The sequence below is a fragment of the Nicotiana attenuata genome, chromosome 10, assembly GCF_001879085.1.
Source record: "Nicotiana attenuata strain UT chromosome 10, NIATTr2, whole genome shotgun sequence".
NCBI classification, from domain to species: Eukaryota; Viridiplantae; Streptophyta; class Magnoliopsida; order Solanales; family Solanaceae; genus Nicotiana; species Nicotiana attenuata.
In genome coordinates this window covers 39,289,863-39,312,801 of record NC_031998.1, presented here as the reverse complement: position 1 = coordinate 39,312,801, position 22,939 = coordinate 39,289,863, and the positions used below count along the sequence as shown (strand labels likewise).

General features: G+C 33.9%; 4 protein-coding genes across 4 annotated transcripts; 1 reads left to right on the top strand and 3 right to left on the bottom strand.

Moving 5' to 3' along the window:
* Window positions 1,145-7,418, top strand: LOC109233322 (MACPF domain-containing protein CAD1-like). Its single transcript, XM_019399161.1, has 7 exons — window positions 1,145-1,661; window positions 4,123-4,361; window positions 4,483-4,678; window positions 4,863-4,946; window positions 5,739-5,922; window positions 6,041-6,204; window positions 6,611-7,418. The coding sequence occupies exons 1-7, from the start codon at window positions 1,395-1,397 to the stop codon at window positions 7,241-7,243; spliced, it is 1,767 nt and encodes a 588-aa protein (XP_019254706.1). The 5' UTR covers window positions 1,145-1,394; the 3' UTR covers window positions 7,244-7,418.
* On the bottom strand, window positions 7,533-12,031 carry LOC109233323. Its single transcript, XM_019399162.1, has 6 exons — window positions 11,860-12,031; window positions 9,399-10,013; window positions 9,074-9,220; window positions 8,450-8,581; window positions 8,066-8,314; window positions 7,533-7,976 (listed from the first exon to the last, which is right to left on the bottom strand). The coding sequence occupies exons 1-6, from the start codon at window positions 11,896-11,898 to the stop codon at window positions 7,662-7,664; spliced, it is 1,497 nt and encodes a 498-aa protein (XP_019254707.1). The 5' UTR covers window positions 11,899-12,031; the 3' UTR covers window positions 7,533-7,661.
* Window positions 15,075-18,208, bottom strand: LOC109233321 (probable WRKY transcription factor 70). The gene is made up of 3 exons (XM_019399160.1): window positions 17,863-18,208; window positions 16,086-16,190; window positions 15,075-15,515 (listed from the first exon to the last, which is right to left on the bottom strand). Exons 1-3 carry the CDS (start codon window positions 18,156-18,158, stop codon window positions 15,239-15,241), a joined length of 678 nt encoding a protein of 225 aa, XP_019254705.1. The 5' UTR covers window positions 18,159-18,208; the 3' UTR covers window positions 15,075-15,238.
* Window positions 21,352-22,196, bottom strand: LOC109233727. Its single transcript, XM_019399593.1, has 2 exons — window positions 21,633-22,196; window positions 21,352-21,453 (listed from the first exon to the last, which is right to left on the bottom strand). The coding sequence occupies exons 1-2, from the start codon at window positions 22,194-22,196 to the stop codon at window positions 21,352-21,354; spliced, it is 666 nt and encodes a 221-aa protein (XP_019255138.1).

Genomic DNA, 22,939 nt, shown 5'->3' with positions numbered 1-22,939 from the left:
CTACCCTTGTCTTTTTCCTAGATTGTTAGGGTATAAACGTAAACTATTTTTTAGTTTATAGAATAACACATATTTTAAATAGTATTTTATGCATCTAATGTATAGTACAATACCAAACACCTAACAAAAAATAAACTTTGCATTAATTGTCAATACAATGTTATTATCTGCATTAGTAATTCTAGCATTAATGTCTACATAACTTGTCTTCAAATTAAATGACCTCTAAGGTCGTTTGATTGGGTTTTAAAAATAACTTAATCTCCATATAATACTCAGTATTAAGTTATACAATATGTGATTGTTACTTATATTTTTTTCATAGATAACATGTATATGTTATGCAAGAACCAAAGTTAACCCTCATGATTGTAACAAACTTTAAACATATATATTACTCCATACATTAAATACAAATTTATAATATGCCAAATTAAACATTCCACAAGAAATAATTTGTGTACTATAATCCTTCATCACTATATTATAATACCTCGCATTATTAGTTTTTAGAGGTCGTTTGGTAGAAGGTATTAGAAAACATAATGTAAATATTACTTTACGTATTATCAATTCCTTATTTGGTATATTTTTTCAACCTGCGTATTATTAATATTTATATTAGTTATACATTCTGTGCGGTATTATTCTAGGAATAACTAACACATATGATATTAGCAATGCAAGAATTTCTAATACTTGCATAAACATAGTAAAGATATAATTACCCCTCAAATCCCTCAAAACCTATTCCAAGTACTTTTCGCCATATTTTGTAATTGTCATTTTGACTACGCAGGATCATTATTTCAGTTTATGATGAAAAATATTTAAAAATATCTAGTGTTTATTTAGTAAATGAAAAACATTTTCTGAAAAAATTATATACTAGTACTAACTACTAATCCTTGTATGATTTGTCTTTAACCAAATCTACCCAAAAAGTATAAATCAGTAAACCATGTGTACATTTCCCTAATAATCAAACAGAAAATACAGTAAAAAATGTCAGAAGAGTCAATGCAAGTTTTGGACAACAATAGTTAGATACCGAAAGCAAAAAATTACATACAATATACACTACACAGTAAATAAAGCTTTTAAAAAAAAAAAAAAAAGAATTTACCCAAAGTCGTTACGCACATGTTTAGGTACAGGGGAAAGAAAATAGACCCAATTAGATACAGCAGCAATCACAAAATCTGAAAAAAAATCTCCTTTGATAGATTCAAAGATCTAGAGTATATATATATACAGTGAAACTGGACTTTTCCTCCATATCTGGCTAAATCTATCTCGGTCATATACTTGTCTTGACTCATTAAGTACTAGTTTTGGTTTGGATATTTTTTTTTGGTTCGGATTTGGGTTGAGTTTATATTTTTGGGGATGTAATGGAAGAAAATAACACAGCAGCAATTCATACAGCTATAAATGCAGTGCAATCATTAGGAAGGGGATTTGATGTGAATTATGATACAAGATTGCTATATTGTAAGGGGGTTGGTGGGTCTAGGGTTGTAGAAATTGATGAAGAGCAGCAGCATACAAGGGATCTTTGTTTATATGATAAAGTAGTGCTGCCTAATATTTCAAGGGATATTAAGAATTTTCAGGAGCCTGGTGGTCGTGATGGTTCTAGTGTTTGCAATTATAATGAGGTATGTCTGCTCACCAAATGGCTGTTTTTAGTGTTTGAATTTATTAAGTTAGAGAATTGTTGGTTTTACTGTTTTGTTATGTCAATCTAGTGATGTTTTCTGCTAGTTTCTTTTCCTTCCATTTTATGTGACATTGTTTGATTGGATACGTGCCAATACCCACTTGTGGGAATTTACTGGGTTTGTTGTTGTTATTGTTGTTTGATTGGATACATTATTTAAGAAAGAAAAGACTTTTGAAACATAAATAATCTCATCAAGGGTGAAACGAGAATTTTAAAGTTATATTGTTTTTAAATGTAGAATAGTGTCATTTTGTGGGCAAACTAAAAAGGAAATTGTGTCACATAATTTGGGATAAAGGGAGTAATTAATTGGGTATCTATATGCGCGAGGAAGAAGAAAAGAAGGGTCAAGATGGTAAGAGTTACAATGACTCTAGCTACAAGCCTAAAACTTTTTGTTTTGAAGCAATAGTCCGAGAAACTTTGTGCTCGGGCTGGATTGTGCTTGTTGCCGCATAGGAAAATGCTGAGTATGGAGTGCGTGAAGCAATCCTCAACATATTGTTAGTATTCCAGTGCTGGAATTTGGGAGGAGTGGGTACCAAAGCTATCAAAGGAAAGGAATACCTACAAGTTTTACAGTTTATATGAGCAGGGAGTATGCTGGAGGTTATTGGGGGAGGGGCCTCTCTGTGAGATGACTCGAGAACAATTGACGGGTTTTTGACGAATGGTGTGCCAATTGTGGCGGTTTCTCCATTTTTCTTGTTTGAATTATTAAGCTCCGAGTGTGCCGTCTTTACTCTAAGCTAGACCAGATCATTCCCTCTTAAAGTCTAAACTTTTTTTAGCATGAAGAGACTGTACATCGGGGATTGAGATATGAAGGGATGGAGGTGAACTGTAATATGCTAATCGTAGTACAGAGTTTGAAGATCTACATTTGCTGGAGGGTAAGATTAGAGCTGGCACAAATTTTTTGTGATAAGAATATCCCTTGTGTTATAAAATCGTGCTTGGCTTGGCTTGAATGTATGAAGGAATTTATAATATATCCAAAATTTATATAGAACTATAGAAAAATTAGATCACATGAGAAAATAATAGAAAACAAAACGAAAAGTTGAGACGGGGATGAGAAGCGAGATGAGTGAACAGACGAAATGCAAATCCGTTAGTAAAAGCTTAAATATTTAGGAGTATTGAAAAGAGAAATGCTGGGCTCCTCACCTATCAATTTGGATTCGCAAATCATTTAGGAAGGTATGTGTGTTCATGTGGGCTTTGGCTGGTAGCAAAAGGTGCAGCCCTAACAACTGAAATTCTAATGAAAAGGAGGCATAGGTCTTGCTTCATGTACAAACATGGATCATTAGTGCATTGCCTCGTTGCAAGCTAGTTGTGGCGGTACTGAATCTATGTGTAATACAGCAGTCAATGTTGACTACAGGTAAGGATGTGATGTTTAACAGGACTTCTATAGAGAGAGAAGGAAACGTAAGATATACCTTGGAGGAAGAGGGATAGGAGAGTTTTTGAAGGGGCAGAGACCAAAATTTTCTTGTCGAGGGAATGTTTTTCTTTCTGTTAAGTTTTGGTGCAAAAGAGAAGAAAAGAAACTCAAGTAGTATGCTTGGTTTATGGGGTTCTACCATTGCAGGGCCCAAATTCCATTCTCCCCTTCTGCTAGTCAGCATTTCAGGTTTGGTAGTGGGGGGATACAGTCGGTTTCAAATGAAAAAAAGATGTGTTGTTGACCTTCTTTTTCTCTTGTCGGCAGGATTAGCCAATCTCCTTGTTTGTAAGGCCCTTCTTGTTAGTATAGATGATTGGACGCCTTTCGTAGAGAAACATATTTTTGTGTAGGTTTTCAACTTCCCGGAAACCATTTGTATACTAGGTTTTTTCCATAACAAAAATATTATTACTTCATTAAAAAAGTTGCAGATAAATGTGCCCATCTTGTAGAGTGTTGACCAGCACAATAAGAAGTTCTCTCTTTTTCCTCTATTTTCACCATATGCATGTACTTGCCAAGTCTTCTCCATCAACTGGTTTCCAAATGTAGCTCCTGTTTTTAGAAATGGTTCTCCCTTCTGAACCCTGCCAAACATCACCATCCGGTTTTTTTTTTCTTTTGAATCAACCATTAAATTTAAATGCAACAAATCTTGCAAATATTGGTTGGATTATAATGTTTCGACGCCTTTTTGTACGTTTGCATTATTTTACTTGGTAGTTTTCAAATGTATAATTAGTATTTAGTTCACACTTCACAGTGATATCTTCCATGTCTTTGTTCATCTTTTTTTTGGTAAAGGGTCTTCGTTGGTCTGTGTGTTCTAATGCTGGTGCAAGTTTCTATATTTTTGGTTAACCTTTTGCTTTTCCTAATTTTAGTTAAAAAATAGTTTTATCGTTTCTCTTATAACTTATTCTAGTGCTTTTGACTGCAGATGGTGGAATTTTTTAACAGAAAGGCTGATATTTCAAGCCACTCTCCTCTTGGTAGCTTCAATGTAGCATTCAGTTTCACTGGTGCTAAGCATTTAGATGCTACCACTACAAAGACACTTTGTATGGATGGCTATTTCATACCACTTTCTAGACTTCAACTCATGAATTCACCGCTAGTCTTACAGGAAAGTGTTAGAAGAGCTGTCCCAGCATCATGGGACCCACCCGCATTAGCGAGGTTAGAATCTCTCATTGCTTTTCTTTCGACAAGTGAAATTTGTTTATATAGTTGACATGCTAAAAACTTTTGGTAGAACCTCTATCATTCGCTAAAAAGGGGCTACCTCTGTCTGTTACAGCTTCATTGAAACTTTTGGGACTCACATAATTACATCCATAACTATCGGTGGTAAAGATGTAATTTACGTTAAACAGCACCTTTCATCACCTCTGTCCACAATGGAAATAAAAAGTTATGTTCATGATATCGGAAATCAGAGGTTCTCCAGCACAGGAAGCTTTACAAGTTCAGGTCTATTGAAATACAAGGATAAGGCTAGTTCCATTATTTTCTTTGTTTTCAAACTTTAAGTACCATTTTGTATGGTTTGCTGTTTTTTACTTATTTAAGAAATGGTTATTCTAGACTGTTTCCTTTCAAATAAATTGCTTATCTTTTGTCTTCTGACGCCTTCGCTATCCACAAATTTCCCATCCTTTCCTCAATTTAATTTTGCAGTCTAGCGATCCCTCAATATTCAATAGCCAAGGAATATATCCCCAACCCATAAATGCTCCATATATTGCTGGGAATGGAAAAGAGGTTTGTGACATTCCTTTTCTTTCCTTCTGGTTTTTATTGCTTTTTGAATAGGAGCAAAAGTTATGTGTGATCTTTTCCACTACTAAGGGGTAATTCACGAGAGAAATGTCATAAAAGTAATGCTCATTTGAATATCAAGAAGGAAGATTCTTCTTTCTCTTAAGGCTTAATACATAGTTTACCTCCCTGAGCATGTAGCAAAATCCCTTTTACACACCAAACATTTCCCAAAGTGGTGTGTATTAGACACACTTTGTGAAACATTTGGTGTATAAAAGGTTGCCCGTGAAGGAGGGGTGTGTCAAAGGGATTTGGCTACTCGGGGGTAAACTATGTATTAAGCCTTATCTTAATAACTGATTTGTCATGTTGTAGTACCGACAAAGACTATTAGATATTGCCTCCATTCCCATTTATGTGATGGTCTTCCTGTCTTGGGACCAACTCCCAAGATCTTCGAGAGTTCTGAAATAATAATGTTCTACAACTTCCAAAATTTTAATAGTTCAAAGTCATTTACAAGTGCTTTTTCAGTCAAACCTACTTGCCTAAAACAATTTTAGTTTTTCTTCCCCTTACTGTCACAAAAAATAATAAGTCAAATTAGATCTTAATCCGTGCTCCCAGTAAATTTTGTCAAATTAAATTGGACAAAGGAATTACTACTATGTACTTCTATATGATTTCTTGTCATAAGTGTAATTGTTGTCAGTTGACTGTTATGCGAAAATCAAAATCATCATTTGCTGGTTATTCCTAAAACATTGGTTTTGTTCAACATATCTGATGCAGGATGTCACAGTCATTTTCAGAAGAAGGGGAGGGGATGATCTGGAACAAAGCCACACCCAATGGGCAAAAACTGTCAGATCATCTCCGGATGTCATTGAGATGTCATTCTTCCCTATAACTCTTCTGCTTGAAGGGATCAAAGGGAAAGATCATCTGGCACGCGCTATAAGTCTCTATCTTGAATGTAAGATATCTCGTTTAACGGAAAAAGTTATTCCTATATATATTCTGTATCGATGTTCTTTGTCATTTCTATGATTCATGATGGTGACAAATGACTCTAGTTGTATGAATGCTTGCAGACAAGCCTCAAATCGAAGAGCTGAGATATTTTTTGGAGTTTCAGGTCCCAAGGGTATGGGCCCCTGTACAGTCGAGACTTCCAGGCCAACAACGGAAGGAACCTGTTTGCCCACATCTGCAGTTCAGCATGATGGGGCAAAAGCTCTATATTAGCCAAGAACAAGTATGCTGATTTCCGAATTTGAAAATAGTGTTTTTTGTTAATGCTGATTTATTATACTGATCAAGGAAAGGATATGTTTCTTCCTAAAAAGTTTGTCAGAATCAAACTTACCTCCAAATAAGTTATCAATCGTAAATCAAATTAGTTCCAGTTTTACAACCTGAGGATCCGTCAGGTTTGATGGCTATCGGATAAAAGCTTAGAATAATTTTGAATTCAAGGATCGGGGACTTAATGAAAGTCATCCATTTTTAGCTGTTAATGTTTCCCTCACATTTAGACCGATTTAGCTAGTGTACACCTAAATGGTATATTCATATGACAGTCTTATTTTGATCCAAGCCTACTTTTTCCCATTTAATAAAGTATCAGTGTCCTGAGCTGCTGTTTGAATGTTGTACTACAGGTGTCGGTGGGGCGTAAGCCTGTGACTGGCATGCGGCTAGCTCTTGAAGGTTCCAAGTCGAATAGATTATGTGTCTATATTCAACATCTGACTTCCCTTCCTAGAATCCTTCTGCCATGTTGGGACACTCATGTAGCAATTGGCGCTCCAAAGTGGCAGGGCCCTGAAGAGCAAGATAGTAGGTGGTTTGAGCCGGTGAAATGGAAGAACTTCTCCCACGTGAGTACTGCACCAATTGAGTGCCCTGAAACTTTTATTGGTGATGATCACTCTGGCGTGTACATAGTGACGGGAGCACAGCTTGGGGTTTGGGACTTTGGGTCAAGAAATGTGTTGTATATGAAGCTTCTATATTCAAGGCTACCAGGATGCACGATACGAAGATCACTGTGGGAGCACACCCCAAATGATAAGTCAAATAAACAGGTCAATTGTGGGAATTACAATGGCGATGCAAGTTCTCTTACAGGGGAGAATATTATAGGTAATAAGTTGGCAAAGTTTGTTGACATGACCGAGATGAGTAAGGGGCCTCAAGATCCTCCTGGTCACTGGTTAGTGACGGGTGGAAAACTTGGTGTTGAGAAAGGGAGAATTGTTTTGAGATTGAAGTATTCCTTGTTAAATTATTAGTTGATACTGGTTCTAAACTTGCTGCATTACAAGAAAGTGAGGTGTTTTGGTGTATATGGTTCGTTTTTTTTTTTTGGGTGCATGTTTACCATCTCTGGTAGATGGTAGATTGCTACGGAGAAGGATGTATATCTAGGTAGTTCCAATGTGTAAATTTCTACAAATTTTGACACAATCATCTTTTTTCATTTCTAAAGTTAATATGTAGGAAGTGGCACTTCCAATCTAACAAGAGAACAATTCAAGAATAACTGCAGTTAAGTAAAATAACCTCCGGAAACACTTAATAGACTAGCCAACAAGATTTTTGTTCATTCCATGATACCACTGTTAGTTTTAAGAATTGCAAAGAATAAAGTTCTGCTGAAACTTTGACTTCATTCATTCACATTTCAACAAACAAAAGAAACATCTCATATTACTGACACTCCTCCTTGATCCCATCAAACACAAGGTTGTCTAATCGACTCACCAGAGTATTGGTTGATAAGCTCAGTGCTTGATTCTCCTGTCGCAGACTTCCATTTTCTTCCTGTAGTTTCACGTTCTCCTGTTGCAGATTTTCATTTTCTTCCTGTAGTTTCACGTTCTGCTCTTTAAACTTTAGGGTCGAGGAGAGTTGGTATTTCAGGATTTCATTCTCTCGCATCAGATCACCATTTTTGTTCTTTAGTTGAAGTATTTGCTTTTCCAGAGTCTGGTTTTTCTTCTTCAGATCATCCTCCAAATCGTCCTGCATAAACAGACATCAAATCCCCTGCATTTAGTGATATTCAAGCAAAATAAACATATAAACAAGAAACAAAAAGAATATCAGCTCACATCACTGCTGATAACTATAGGGATATCTGCTCCTGAAGACTGTGAAAACTCTGTACGTTCTTTTTCTTTCCCCGCATAGTGGCATGCAGAAGATCTTGATACAGTTTCATGCAAACTAAATTTATCAGATGGATCAGAAGAAAAACTTTGAATTCCATATGCCACTCTGCTACTTTCACTCTCTGATTCAGTTTCCAGGTCAACAACCAAATGAACCATTGGTTGATATCCATTTTTCACTGTACGGTCCTGTTAATAGAAAGAAGTTAATCTACAATCTTTTTTCCAATTAATTATGGCAAATAATGGATCACTATCATAATATATTTGGATAAAAGAGCTTGAAGTACAAAAATATATGTCAAAAGAGGAAGAAAGACTTACAGTACGAGAGCAAGTAGCTAGTGAAGATTGTTGGTTCATGTCAGGCCATGTTTTTCTCTTTTCTGCCTCTATCAACTCTTTGATTATGTCAGTATTTGACTCATCGGAAGTCAGTTCAAGGCTCCAAATTATCTGAAGATTGAGAGAGAGGCGCTAGAAGTTAATTTTCCAAAGCATAATGAAACTCTTCATGTTTCCAAAATCGTTGTTTGGCATTGATGAGACCACAAACTTGGATTTCAGAAGCTATGAATGGAAGATAAGGGGTACAACAACAGAAGGAAAGGGAAAGAAAGAAAAACAATATATTGAAGAAGAAATATCAGAAAACACCTCCTTCATATTCCTAACTTTCCTTTCATTTACTGCTGTAGGTGAAATAGGTTATTACTAACTCTAACTCTTATTGTACACCAGAGTCCTCTTCAATTTATATCTGAGCCAAAATAGCCTAAAGAATGATTGTTTTTGCTTTTATATCTGAGCCAAATTATCCAAGGAAAGTTATGTTGTTCTTCGAGACTTTACTAAGATAACAAAGGCACAATCTCTCACGATCCCAAGAAGATAGAAATAAAATCCGGATCAGACAAAGTGGAACGCAACTGCTGTTAACCTTATTACCTGATTAGCCTCTAGTTCTTTGAATTTGCTAATGAACCAGTGCCTCTGATGAGATTTACTACTTCCCCAGTTGCACACACGTGGGAACTTAGAGCAGCAGTCCGTTAAACTTGGACGAGCAATGTCAATGTGTTCAAAACACCATACCTATTCAAATACAGCGAAGACTTGAGTTTTCAGGTTGGAGTTAATAGAGTGGATACAATGTATATCTGTCTTAAATACTTCTTGTCAAATACTCATCAAATGAAACAGAGCTGTTCCATAGGAAACACACAAATTAATTGAGGTCACCAAAATAAAAACTATAGATTGTGAAACCTACTTGAAGAAAAATAAGACAACCTCCAACATATTGCACTTTTTCCTTCCTTCTCTTGTACAACCAGTGAAATACATCTGCAAGAACAGCTGCTCCCCATGCAAATTTACTCACTGTATCAAGGTTTTCGAGAAGATAAAGGTACCGGGAATCAATTTTACCACTCGTACTTGGGAAAAGAAAAGTTCCAAACGTGAATAATAAGAATGTCCTCACAAAATCTTCATTGTTGGTCTCAGCAAGAGAATCAAGTCTTTGTTCTAATGATGCAACAGTGATTTTTCTATTCCACAGGGCAACACCATATTCTCTTTCTAGATCCAAGAAAGGTGTATCTTCTCGTAGAACTACAGGACTTCCTGTGACTCGTAATCCCAAAATCAATGCAACATCCAAGAGAGATACGGTTAATTCACCCGGAGAAAGTACAAAAGCACGCTTCTCATAATTCCATCTTTCCATCAGTTCAACTAAAAGGTTTTTAGAAAGCATTTGATCTGGAATGAGGAGCAAATTGCCAAATCCAGTCCTACTTATAGCATCCTTCTGACTATCGGTCAACTTTTTAACGCGCTTTATAAAGGATGGCAAAGAGAACCGAGTGCTGAAGTTTCTGACCTGAAAAGGATACAACTTTCTTTAAATTTGGAGAAATGTGCTCAATTGTCTTTCACATTGATGTATACAACCTTATTGAACATTCTGAAAGCCATTGGTATGAAGCACAAGAAAAATAGGAGGCTGCTAGAGTTGCATTAGGAATATTCAGTATTTGGATACCTGATAGGTCTATTATTATTAAAGCACATAATAGGCCTAAAATTCATGGATATTCTAAAGAAATGAAGAGATAATAAATTAAAGAAGCTCCAATTCATTCTCTACATGTTAGGACCTAAAAACCAGGTGTCATGCGGAAGCTAGTAAAGCAAAGCTTGAACGACGATAAATCCAACAACAAAAGAAAAACCTACAAAAAGAGACACAAACATTTAACGTGGTTCAGTCAACTGACCTACGTCCACGCCGGAGATGAGCAATCCACTATATAAAAAGAGAGTACAAAATATCGAGAGAACAACCTCACGAAGAGGCAAACACAAGTGACACACTAACACTTGTCCCGTAAAGTTCTCCCCCTAAACAAGACTCTCAAGCCCCTTATGGCTACATTGTGGATGCTACTGAATGAGAAGGACGGATTTTCAATTTATAGAACTCCAAACCTTTTCTTACAAGAAAAGGGACTAGTCAAATATGGAAGATTTATAATTTCCTTCTACATAAAGGAAAACCCAATCAAGGTGAATATGTTGTCATTTCCTTCATGAGATAGGAAAATCAATTATGGTAAGAAAATCTGGACAAACACCTAACACTACAATTGGACAATCCTTGTGAAGATAGTTATTAGTGATGATCAGATATTCTTGAGTGCATATCCCATACGAAAAATGTTACTATATAGTTTGTAATATTGGAGTGAAATATTTGTAAAAGACTTCACGTTCAACAGATAATAGGCTCGTTGTATCCCAAAGGAGCGTTATCCGCTAACCCCATAGACGGGCAATTACAATCGTATCACGCCTCAAGCCTTGCCTTCCTTCTTTCTTCATCTAATCTCTGGGGGGGGGGGGAGGGGACACCAGAGCAACATGGCAACTACAAATAGGGAGCTCAAAATAACAATTGTTGAGTCAACCAAATAAACCGATGATCGCAGAGGATGCTTTTTTCAGATTGAGAAAAACAATTTCCTACATGTAGAAAACTATTTTCTACCAAAGGAAAAAATGACTCCTTTCACCTATGAGTGCTGAGTAGAAATCATTCTTTTTAACAAATATCCATACTTTAATTCCATATCACTTACTTCAATAAATATTTAGATATCATTGCAACATGTAGTATTCAAAAATGTTTCAACTATCTCCATATCTTATTTTATAGGTGCAGTTGGTACTACGAAAGCCATTTTTCAATATAATGTTTTCAATGAGAAAGTTATGTGGGACGGAAGCCATTTTCCAAGTAAACTAATTCCGTCAAAAGGGAAACATGACTTTCCTCACTTATGGGCAAAAGTGAGTTTTCTTACGATTATCTTAATTTTTTAACTTAATATTACCTTCTTTGACAATCACTTAGATATTTTTTCTTCTCAAGAATTTCATCAAAGCACTCTCCAATTTGCTAATAATATTATTAATCGCTATATTTTTCAGGAAAATATTTTCCACTCACCAGCCAAATACTGTTTGATAATATTTGATTGAGACTAAATACAAATACACTCTAGGTATTGTACGATTATTCACCAAATTTTACACTAAACCAAACTCCTAAAAATGATTTTCCCAAAGTAAAACATTTTTTCGCCAATACCAAAAAACATAAAAAGTTAACTGAAATTCTGATGCGGGAAAATAGGAATAGGTTGATGGGGGATAAGATGACATACCGACTTGTCCACTGGTTTCTGAACCAATGAATGTCTCATATTTCTCTTCGGACCATGTCACAATGAAGAAGAACGAGCAGAATTACAGGTACCTGGGAAATTTTTTACTCTAAGAGAAACAGAGAAAGGGTTTAGACTTTCCATAAGGAGAAGCTTGCTGAAGAAGCTGTCAAAAGGCGCCAAAAACAAAAGAAGAAGAAAGCGGGCTCATTTAGGACCCGTTTGGAAATGGATTACCAAATATTTTTTTAAAAAGCTAATTTGGGAAAGTTTGATTTGAAATTGAAAAGGTGTTGGACATTAATTTTGGGGCAAATTTGACATATTAAAAAAAATCCTTTTTACCTCTTTTTTCAGCTAGAAAGTTCCAAATAATCATGATTTGACCCAAAAAAAAGGTCTTAAACTATATTTGAGATTTGAAGTTTTGGTTTTTAAAATCTCCCAAAAACTAGATTATTTCTATTAACAAATACATATTTAAATTTTTTTCAAAAAAAACTTCCAAAACTTATGGTCAAACGCCTACTTAGGTAGTGGCCCAAAAGCTCAAGTGAGTTGGAAATGCGGGCGTGATCAGACATTCATTGGTAATCCGATAATATTTCATACTTCATCTCATTCTAATTAAGTGAAGGCATTTGATTGCACATCGAGTTTAAGAAATTAAAGATAACTTTTAACCTTTAATGTCTGATATAGATAAAAAATTTATCTTTTATCAGTGGAGGTAATTTTATATTCTACTCTTTTCATTTTCTCCCTAATTATAATTATAAAATAAATTACCATTAAGTGGGGTTCAAAAGACATGTCATTAACGATAAAATGAGATTGCTAAACTTAAATAACTTTCAAAAAGAGAAAGATGTATTTTTTTTATAACATTTAGTACAAAAGGAAAAGTATCACGTAAAATGAGGTAGAGAAAATATCAATTGGTTATTCCAATATTAAGAGCCCGTTTGGACATACAATTTTTTTTCTTTTTTTCAAAATATTTTTTGAAAATAATGTTTGGTTATCCCATTCTTACCAAATTTTTCTTTTTCACTTGAAAATCTATTTTCAAATTTGAAAAATTGGTTCTTACCAATTTTTCAATTGAAAATGAGAATTTGCTAGTTTTTAATTCTACAAATTTACCCTATGTTTTTAAAATTTATAAAATGACCCCATCAGTTTTCATCTTTGGCAGATACATCTTTGGCAACTGATGGTGGAACATCAATCCTAGTTGATACTTGAACTCTGCCTACTGGAAGTTTGATTATATGATTGTTAATAGAATTAGAAAATGTGATATTGATTTTGCATCTTCTGTGAATACGATAACAGTTAAAAAATAGTATTTTGATTGTTTATTTCAAGTAGGATAATCAAATTGGGGTGGTTTTGATATTTTTTTTACAAGTTGTGGGGTATAAATCATATTTCATGGTTTTGAAAAAAAAGACATCCAAATATGTTGCAAAAATTATAACCAAACACAACTTTATCTTCAATTCAAATTTTAGTGAAATTCCAAATTTGAATGCTTTTTTGGAATTCATGTCCAAACGCCTACTAAATTCTTCCCGTCTTAATTTTTTTTTCTTTTTTTAAATGGATCAAGGAGAAGAAGCTTTTTTAGGATTGGTAGTTGAAGGGGGGGGGGGGGGGGGGATTGAATTAGTCCATCAATTGAAATTAAGCATTATATTTCAAATAAGTTAAACTTTTCAAACTGAAAAAGATGCACTTAAAAAGACGAACATAGAGGAAGGAAATTGTCCAGTTAGAACCTTTTTTTCCTTTCTCGTGTAAGAAAGCTTTTCTGGTAAATATTATTCATCTTGTATTAGTTGACCCACATATCAACTACAGTATTTAAATAAAAACCGAATGACATGTACTTAGAGGTGTGCATTCGAATCGGTTTATCGATAAATCGAATCGATTATTTGTTATTGAAATCGAAATCGAAAAAATCGAAACCTTATTGAAACGATAACGATAAGCATATGTACAAATCGATAATCGATAAGTAATTGTCGATAAGGGTCAAAATTGAATCGATAAATCGAATGCACACCCCTAGATTGTAGATACTTGTTAAATGAGTAATTACCTATTTGTGTAGATTAATATAACATACAGAATGTATATATATTCCGCTACTATTTTGAAAGCGGCTATACAATATTATTTTCCCTAATCTATACCCTTTCCTTTACCCTAAGTCCCTTACCCTATTATTTCCTCTACCATATTTAAGGAATGATCATATTTAAAGATCAAGGGAATGAAGTTCAAATTAATAGAAAACAGAATTAGCCGTGATGATGTGTTTTGTTTTGTTTTGTTTTTTTTTATACCGTTGGAGTGTTGGTGGCATACATTTGATCCCTTACTTTAGTTTTGTTGCATGTGCTTGTTGACACAATTTTTATATTATAAATGGTGTTAGTCTTATTTTAGCTTCTTTTTGTCCATATTAGTTAGGCGCGTTTATAGCGATATACTTTCTGTGGAATCCCGCAAATTTTCTTATTGGTGTAATCGATAACCGAATCGATAAGCCCCCAAAATCGATAAATCGAAATCGAAAAAATCGAAACCTTATTGAAACGATAACGATAAGCATATGTACAAATCGATAATCGATAAGTAATTATCGATAAGGCTCAAAATCGAATCGATAAATCGAATGCACACCCTACATGTACTAAACCAACAAAAAAAAAGATAATTTTATGAGTAAAGATAGGATTTTGAAGAATATATCAACTATATGTATGTTATTTAATTTAGAAAGAAAAAGTAAATAATGAACAAAACCAAGCGAACAAAGGCTAACGTATTAATGCACATTTGTAATTGTATCCATATATACATACATCAAATCACTAGTTTAAGAGCTCGTATGGACATAAGAATTTTTTTTACTTTTTTTCGAAATCGTTATTTGGCCATAAAATGTTCAATTTTCACTTAAAGATGAATTTCGAAATTTTTCGAAAATTTGAAAAACTCCAAAAAGTTGTTTCTCAAAACTTTCACTCAGATCACTCACAAAACTTAAAAAACAACTTAAAATTATATTCATGTCCAAATACAACTCTAATTTTTAAATATGATTTTAAAAAAAATCTTTTTTTTTTTTGTTTGTTTGTAATTTTACAATTATTATGTCCAAACGCACATCATTCACAACAAACAATAGAAAAGAAATATATGTTGAAGCAAAAATTATTCTCATTCCAAACCAGCTAGTGCTTTGCTAAAAACTATACGTCAACATTATACAAATCATTTACACCTATTCTGAACCACATATATATCTTCCCCCATTACACGAGAAATTAATTAAGAAAAAGAGATCGAACCTAATTAATGTTTAAAATTCAAAAGATAAATCAGCAAATTCAACAGTTCCCACCATCAAATCCAAAAAATGGTGATGATTATTAGTAGAATTAAAGTTAAGTAGAACTGAAGAATCTTCATCATGAGTTGGTGAATCACAGATCATTTGAGAAACTTTAGGAAAAGTTTTGCATGTGTGATGACCATAGTACGTGACTCGAAATAGTGGCGGATTTTCTTGAATTCTTTGCACCTGTTTGTTTGCTTCGCATCCTTGATCAAATTTATGAGTGCACCTAAAGTAGTTCCTGCATATTCTATTCATATGTCAATCACTATAATTTTCCAAAAACATAGAGAAATTATATATATACAGGTAACAAAAATACGGCTTTCTTGATTATTCACAATTGTGCTTAATATAAAAAAATTTGCAAAGCCTTGGTAGATAAGGTTACCTAATACCTATCTGGTGAAAGATAGCAGGTGTATGCAGGGGAGAACCTACCCTTCGGATAGAGGGTACACTCGCCCTCGGTAACTTCGGAAAAAATGTATGCATGCATATACATAAATGCGTGTGTGTATCGATTTTAATAAAAGTATATATTTTGAACGGCACCCTAAGATTCAAATGTTAGGCAATTGCGCGCATTAGTCGATTTAGGGGGCAAAACTTGACTTTTAATGCATTGTCTGCGTTCGATTCCAACTCCAGCATTTGATCAAATTTTTACTCAACAATGGTGCCTATGCGAATCCTTGGTCCGCCTCTAAAAATATGGGTGAAATTAGACAAGTGCGTGCAAATTGGTTCGAACACTATAGTAATAAAAAAATACTTGTGGTTAACAAAATGTGAAGATGGTGACTCAAACCTTGGATATTTGGCATTGAGAATGTGCTTCTGACCATATTTTCTCCATGCATGGCCATCATCCACTAAAGTTGAGGTTTCTTTAATGGTTGTTTCTAAAGTTTTCCTGTATCAACATGTTGAAAAATCATTTGTTAGAAACTTAAATTAAACTTAAAATTTCACTCATCTTAAACTTTCGTATAAAAAGTACCAGGATCAATTTAGGGATTTTATCACTTCTAGCCCGCGCCAGAAATTATTTACATTCAGTAGCCGAAAAAGTATATAGAATTTATATAATTTAATATAACATAGAGAATGTATATACAAAAAATATATATTTTTGTTGGCTATTATTTAGAGAGCTTCTATACAGTGTCCTTTTCCCATCAAATTATCATTGTTATTATATCTTGTTCAACAACAATTATAAAATAAAGTCATTTTCGATACCAAAATGCTCTTAAAATCTTGTCTTCCACATTTTTGTATTTTTAGGTTGAGTTAAAGGATAAAACTGTCAATGGGCATCAAGGAATCCAACCAAATTTCCTCCAGTTTTATTTTAACCGACCAAATTTCCTTCTAGTTAACTAATTGCCCATTTGGTCAAACTTCTTTTTGGTCAAAAGTATTTTACTCCCAGAAATAGTTTGTTAAAAGCAGAAAAAATTATTTCTTCCTAAAGTTACTTTTTGAATTTTTTTTTTAGAAAAATATACATGTAGCACTTTTAAAATCTTGATCAAACACTAATTATTGCTCAAAAATATTTTTTAAATTAATTAACGAAAAATAAATTACTTCTTAAATAAAGCACCTTTTAAAAAGATAATTTTGAGAAAAATACTTTTTAAATAAGTTAATTTTAAAAATTTGGCCAAACATGCTATAAATAAGAAGTAAATGACTACTAGACCATCAAATCCAAAGTATAGAACTTGCTAAAACGTGGAATAATCTTTGTGTCACTACTCGTAAAAGCCTATAATACCCTATAAGATACTGAGTTATAAGAAGTACTTGTTCATTTATTCCATTTCACATGTCTCGCTTTTCTTCTAGTCTAGTCCAAAATAATACTAATAACAACTTTTTATATTAAAAAGCTTTAATTTTAAGCTTTCCGTTTTACTTTTAATAACATGCTTAGCTTTTGTAGCCATAAAAAAACTATAGTTCTTCCGTCTTAATTTATGTGACACGCCTATTTTAAAAATATTTTTTCATATAAAGGATTTATCAGAAATAATCTATCTATCTCACACAAGATAAGTGTAAGGTATGTGTATGCAGGGGCGAAAGAGGGTTCGGGCCTTCGCCGAAAAATTAAACAGTATATTTAAGACAAACTTTGTCTTTTACCTTTATATACTATGTTTTGAATCACCTGAGATAACCCAAAAACGTAGCTTGGTAGTCAAGGGTTTTCAAAATCTTTATAAGTTCATGGTTCAATTCGCACTAGCTACAATTATTTTTAATTTTTTTTTCTTTTTTTGAACTCCTTAGCGAAAATCTTTCATATGCCAATACATGTTGTTGTTGTTGTTGTGTTGTCTCAATTTATATAACATTTTTTTCTTTATATTCCATCTAAATAAAAAATGGCATATTTCTATATTTAAAAATAATTTACTTTATTTTACTATATTTTTAATCAGATAATTTATAGTCATATAAATTTCTAAGGCTTGTTTTAAATAATAAGTTTCAAAAAAAAAAAAATCATGCTCAATCAAATACTATCATTATCATATAATATGAATTCGAAATACTAAGAATAGTAAAATCACCTTCTTTTGTAGCGTCCTCGTCGATCTTTCATTGACGAAGTCTTGCAACTACCACTTGAGTCTTCAGTCGACTTCACAATTTGAGAAACTTCACTGAATTCATTAGATCTTAGTATCGATATAGTCTCAGAAAATGAACTCATTATTTTCCCCACCAAATCCTCAGTCAATACATCTCCGACATCTGCTTCTGGTTTTTTTATCATTTCTCTTAGCCGGCGCGTGAGTTCTCGGCCGCGATTCAACTTTTCCGTTAACTTTTCCAGGTCAGACTGTGTGTAATTTTCAGACTCCATATAATTACTACGACGTTGCTATTAGCTGAATTAACTATAGTGTAGAGACGTGAAGGCTTTATTTATAAGTAAAAGTATTTGATTAAACTTTAGAGGAAAGTTGCTCGGAAAATTCGTCCTTAGCTTGTGGAAAGACAAAACCCACGCGCATTGATTGAGATCATTTTTGTTATTAACTGTTGTGACTAGACACTTATGGTTTTGGTTCATGAACCTACAATTACTATATTGGGTCACTTTTACCATTAACCCCATACCCCACTTGTTGGGATTAAATTGAGTTTGTTGTTGTTGTTATCACTTTTACTATTAAAGTCAAAAGACGAATTAGAATTTAAATTTAATGAGTAAATTTTTTTACAATTTTGAAATTATATATCCATGCCTAGTGCAGGAGTGAAGCTAGGGTGATGGACGGGGTTCGAACCCCTATGTCGTATATAAGGTCAAAATTAATTTTTTATGTATAAATAGTATATCTTGAATTCCTTGGCTTATTCGTGTATTTAATTTTTAATATTTCGAATATCCTTGGTAAAAAAATTTGCTCCATCACTAGCCTCGTGCTGAAAAAACTAGGTTGATTATGAAGGTATTGATTATCTGGAGCGGTCCGCGTGAAAGTATATCTTTGACAGAAGTCATTAAATTTGATTCAAATTTTATATATATTTTGAGAAATTTATAGAATATGTACGTACAATAAACTTCAAAACTTAAAATTTTTAAATTCAATTATGTTGAAGGGTATGTTGCCGACTTGCGTCGCCATTAAGGAAAAATTCTCCCGTAAAAAGAAAAAAAATATAAAAAAAAAGTATCGGATCACTTTTGGCTTTGCATGGAGATGGATAGAGATTTCATACGCGCTTAGAAGAGCGTAAAAAAGAGGTACACGTTGCCAATGACGTTATTCATATGTTGTCAGCCTAATATCGTCATCCATTCCAACGATACTAATGTAATTTTAAACTGACGCTTAAGAATAATTAATTAGTGGTTTAGTCAAGCATAACTGGAATTCGAGGTGTGACACTTCCTTATCCTTGGAAATTGGGGACCACGAAAAATATAAAAGACATGCCTGATAATTATAAGAAATGACATAGTAGTACCTATGGTTTTCATTCATTCTCTTTCCACAGAATTTCACATGCAATTTGTAATTAAAAAATAAAATAAAAGAAAAGAGAATACTGATTTGGATTGATTATAGCAGGGTTAAGTATTAGCTAACGTAGCATATTATTCCCTTTGTACTGTTTTATATATCGATGTTCGACATTAGACTTTTGTTACATATTAAGGAACCGTTTGTCCATAAATTATCTTTTTCGAAAATAATTTTCAAAAATGTGTTTGCCCATGAAATTTTCTAAGTTTTAGGAGATTTTTTAGTTCAAAATTAAGAACAAAAAAATTTGTCACTCACAGAATTGTAATATTTTTTCAAGTGAAATGCATGTCCAAACATAATTTCAAATTCCAAATATTATTTTTCAACTTAACTTTAAATATTACTTTATTTTCAAAAATTACAATTTTTGTGTCCAAACGCTTTCTAAAAGTACGTTTAGAACTTGTGGTCTTTAATGTATATACTATGGCATTTATATGATTATAAAAATATATCATTAAGGGTAAAATTTTAATTTCAAGCTTAATAAATTACCAAACTTAAAACTGTACTATTCTTTTGGAACATACTAAAAAGAAAACGATGACTGATAGATGGAACGGCAGAGTATATAATTACTGATGACATCTATAGAAAATCAGTTTTACACCAGAGGGTGTGTGAGAGTAGACACACCGTAGTGTTTTAAGCTTTAATTCTGACCATAATAGAAGATAAATTTCATTCAACATTTGAACTTCACCAACCCCTAATAAATGACAACTAAAATTAGCTATGAGGTTAAGTTAGAACGGATTAGAAATCTGAGAAGATAATATTGGTTTTAGTGGAGCATCATGCGATGACTTGTGACATGATGCTCCCTTGTAGACGTTAGGAAAATATTCCACAAAATAGAAGAAAGTTCCAATGACTTTTGAGCCACTAATACCACAAACAAGATACGATTCAAATTCTTTTTGCAATTTTATTCCAACGGATTAAATGCGTCACAAAATAAGAGACCAAAACACTAGGTTATTTCTATCATATGTCAAGGTTTTAGTGGACAAAGTTATCTGATACATATGCTGGTGAGAGATATTAAGTACCCAGTAATATTAATCGAGGTACACGCAAGTTTATCCGAACACAACCTTTACATATAAAAATGGATCATTCTTGGTACCGGAATGGAATTGCCCATCCTACTAGTGATATTATCTGCTTTAGGACTAAGCGGCACGACTTAAAAATATGTCACTAGGGTTTAAGGCTTGTTAACTTATACACCCAACATCTCTTCAGCATTTTATCGATATGGATTCGCCTAGGATATCACATATACCCCCTTAGGACTCAACATCCTTGCTGAGGTTTTGCCCACCACGCCTAGAATGTCACATATACCCCTTAGGACTCATCGTCCTTGCTGAGGTTTGCCCCACCATCGGTTGCACGGGAAGTGGTTCTGATACCATATGTAAGCAACCCAGCCTACTAGTGATATTGTTTGTTTTGGGCCTAAGCTCACACAGTTTTAGAAAGGGTTTTTTTTTTCACTTTTAGCCTGCGCCAAAAACTATTTACATTCCGTAGCCGAAAAAGTGCATAAAATTTGTATAATTTTTGCATATAATATACAATATATATATATATATATATATATATATATATATATATATATACANGAAATGTATATATACACAAATATATATACAAATAATATATATTTTTCGGCTATTATTTTTAGAGCGCTTATACATGCCACTTTTCCGTTTAAAAAATGCGTCACTAAAGTCTAAAACTTTTTTTATTTATTTATAAAGTAAGTGGTTTCAATAGATGGCATCAAGAAAATGCAAGATGTACATGATCTGGCGTTGAGCTTTCAAAAAATATTCTGGCTCCTATACATAATTGGCTAAGTCAGAGCTAAGGAACTAATGAAATCCAAAAGTTGATCAATATTGTTGATAGGGTACAATTTAGACCAACAAAAAAAATTGGCAATACACAAAGCCTTTAAAGAGCCTATAGGAATTGAGTTTCCATCAAAACATCTCTTGTTTCTCTTTATCCAAATGCACCAGAAAATACAAGCAGGGACCATTGATCAGATTTTCCTGATGGCTTTACCAACTCTCCATAAACTCCAGCTCTTATAAGCATCCTTGACTGTGTAAGGGGTGACCCATTTGAGACCAAAAAGACAAAAAAAACATGTACCATATGTCTGAAGCCACCTCACAGTGTAGGAGCAAGTGGTAGGTACTTTCAACTTCCTTTTGACATATGTAGCATCTATTAGGTAACTGGAAGTTCCTTTTCATCAGGTTATCTTGTGTGAGGCATGCCTCATATAATGCTGTCCAGGTGTAACAGATAACCTTTGGTGGCAGCTTGGTTCTCCAAATAAGTTTCCAGGGCCATTTGTCTATCATGGGATTACTAGAACACATTTGTTGATATCCCACATTGACTGTGTAGATGCCTCCATCATGATTCCTCGATTTAAGTCTATCCACGGCATGAGGGTTAACATTGCTTTGTTGTAGTCTTGCATAGAGGTCTAGCAGCTCGTTTATTTCCCAATCATGCATGTCCCTTCTGAACTTCAAGTCCCAATTGACCCCTTCCCTGTATGTAGCAATAACAACATTAGGATCTTGGGCTATGGTGAACAAGTTAGGGAATTCAACTTGAAGGGTAGAGTTTCCAAGCCATTTATCCTTCCAGAATCCGATGTATGAACCATTCCCAATTTCAAAGTGGATGTTCTGAGCAAAAGTACTCCATAATTTGCTGATGCCTTTCCATAATCCCACACCGTATGGAGAACTTGAGACTTTTGAACACCAGTGATTCAGCTCTCCATGCTTGGCTTTGATGACAACTTTCCAGAACCCAGCATCCTCCATATTGTATCTCCACAGTCACTTCACCATCATGCTTTTATTGTGTACTGCTAGATCTTTAATTCCCACCCCCCTTGAGTTTTTGGTTGGGTAACCTTTTTCCACTTGATCAAGTGGAACTTATGTCATTCATTATTGCCCTCCCAGAAAAGGTTTCTTCTTAACTTATCAAGTTGCTTCAAAACCTTTGCTGGGATTGGAAATAAAGACATGTAGTAAGTTGGTATGCTATCCAATACACTGTTGATAAGTGTTAATCTGCCCACAAATGAAAGATATTGCATTTGCCATGATGCAAGTTTCTTCTCAAACTTTTCTATGATCCCATTCCAAATTTCAGTGGATCTAAATTTCTCCCAAAGGTAAACCAAGATAGGTATATAGAAATGAACCAATTTTACATCCCATAATACCAGCCAGCTCATCCAGATTTGGGACTTCATTAACAGGAATTTTGGAAGTGTGTAGGGAGAGCATGTGTGGAGTGGTTGACTGGGTTGTTTAATGTTATTTTTAAGGCGAAAAGGATGCCAGATGAGTGGAGATGGAGTATGGTGGTTCCACTATATAAGAACAAAGGTGATATCCAGAGTTGCAACAATTATAGGGGTATCAAACTACTGAGTCATACCATGAAAGTATGGGAGAGGGTGGTTGAAGCGAGGGTGAGGATGACAGTGTCTGTATCCGATAACCAGTTCGGGCGTTCCACCACAGAAGCTATACACCTTGTTAGGAGGTTGGTG

Coding starts and splice junctions, on each gene's coding strand:
- LOC109233322 (XM_019399161.1), top strand. CDS start 1,395: ATGGAAGAAAATAACACAGCAGCAATTCATACAGCTATAAATGCAGTG. Junction 4,362..4,482: donor GACCCACCCGCATTAGCGAG/GTTAGAATCTCT, acceptor TGTCTGTTACAG/CTTCATTGAAACTTTTGGGA. Junction 5,923..6,040: donor TATAAGTCTCTATCTTGAAT/GTAAGATATCTC, acceptor GAATGCTTGCAG/ACAAGCCTCAAATCGAAGAG.
- LOC109233323 (XM_019399162.1), bottom strand. CDS start 11,898: ATGAGACATTCATTGGTTCAGAAACCAGTGGACAAGTCG. Junction 9,221..9,398: donor GTTGTCTTATTTTTCTTCAA/GTAGGTTTCACA, acceptor GTATTTGAATAG/GTATGGTGTTTTGAACACAT. Junction 8,315..8,449: donor TAGCTACTTGCTCTCGTACT/GTAAGTCTTTCT, acceptor TTCTATTAACAG/GACCGTACAGTGAAAAATGG.
- LOC109233321 (XM_019399160.1), bottom strand. CDS start 18,158: ATGGAGTCTGAAAATTACACACAGTCTGACCTGGAAAAGTTAACGGAA. Junction 16,191..17,862: donor CGAGGACGCTACAAAAGAAG/GTGATTTTACTA, acceptor ATGTTGATACAG/GAAAACTTTAGAAACAACCA. Junction 15,516..16,085: donor CTCAATGCCAAATATCCAAG/GTTTGAGTCACC, acceptor TAGAATATGCAG/GAACTACTTTAGGTGCACTC.
- LOC109233727 (XM_019399593.1), bottom strand. CDS start 22,196: ATGGAGGATGCTGGGTTCTGGAAAGTTGTCATCAAAGCCAAGCATGGA. Junction 21,454..21,632: donor CCTGGACAGCATTATATGAG/GCATGCCTCACA, acceptor CCCCTTACACAG/TCAAGGATGCTTATAAGAGC.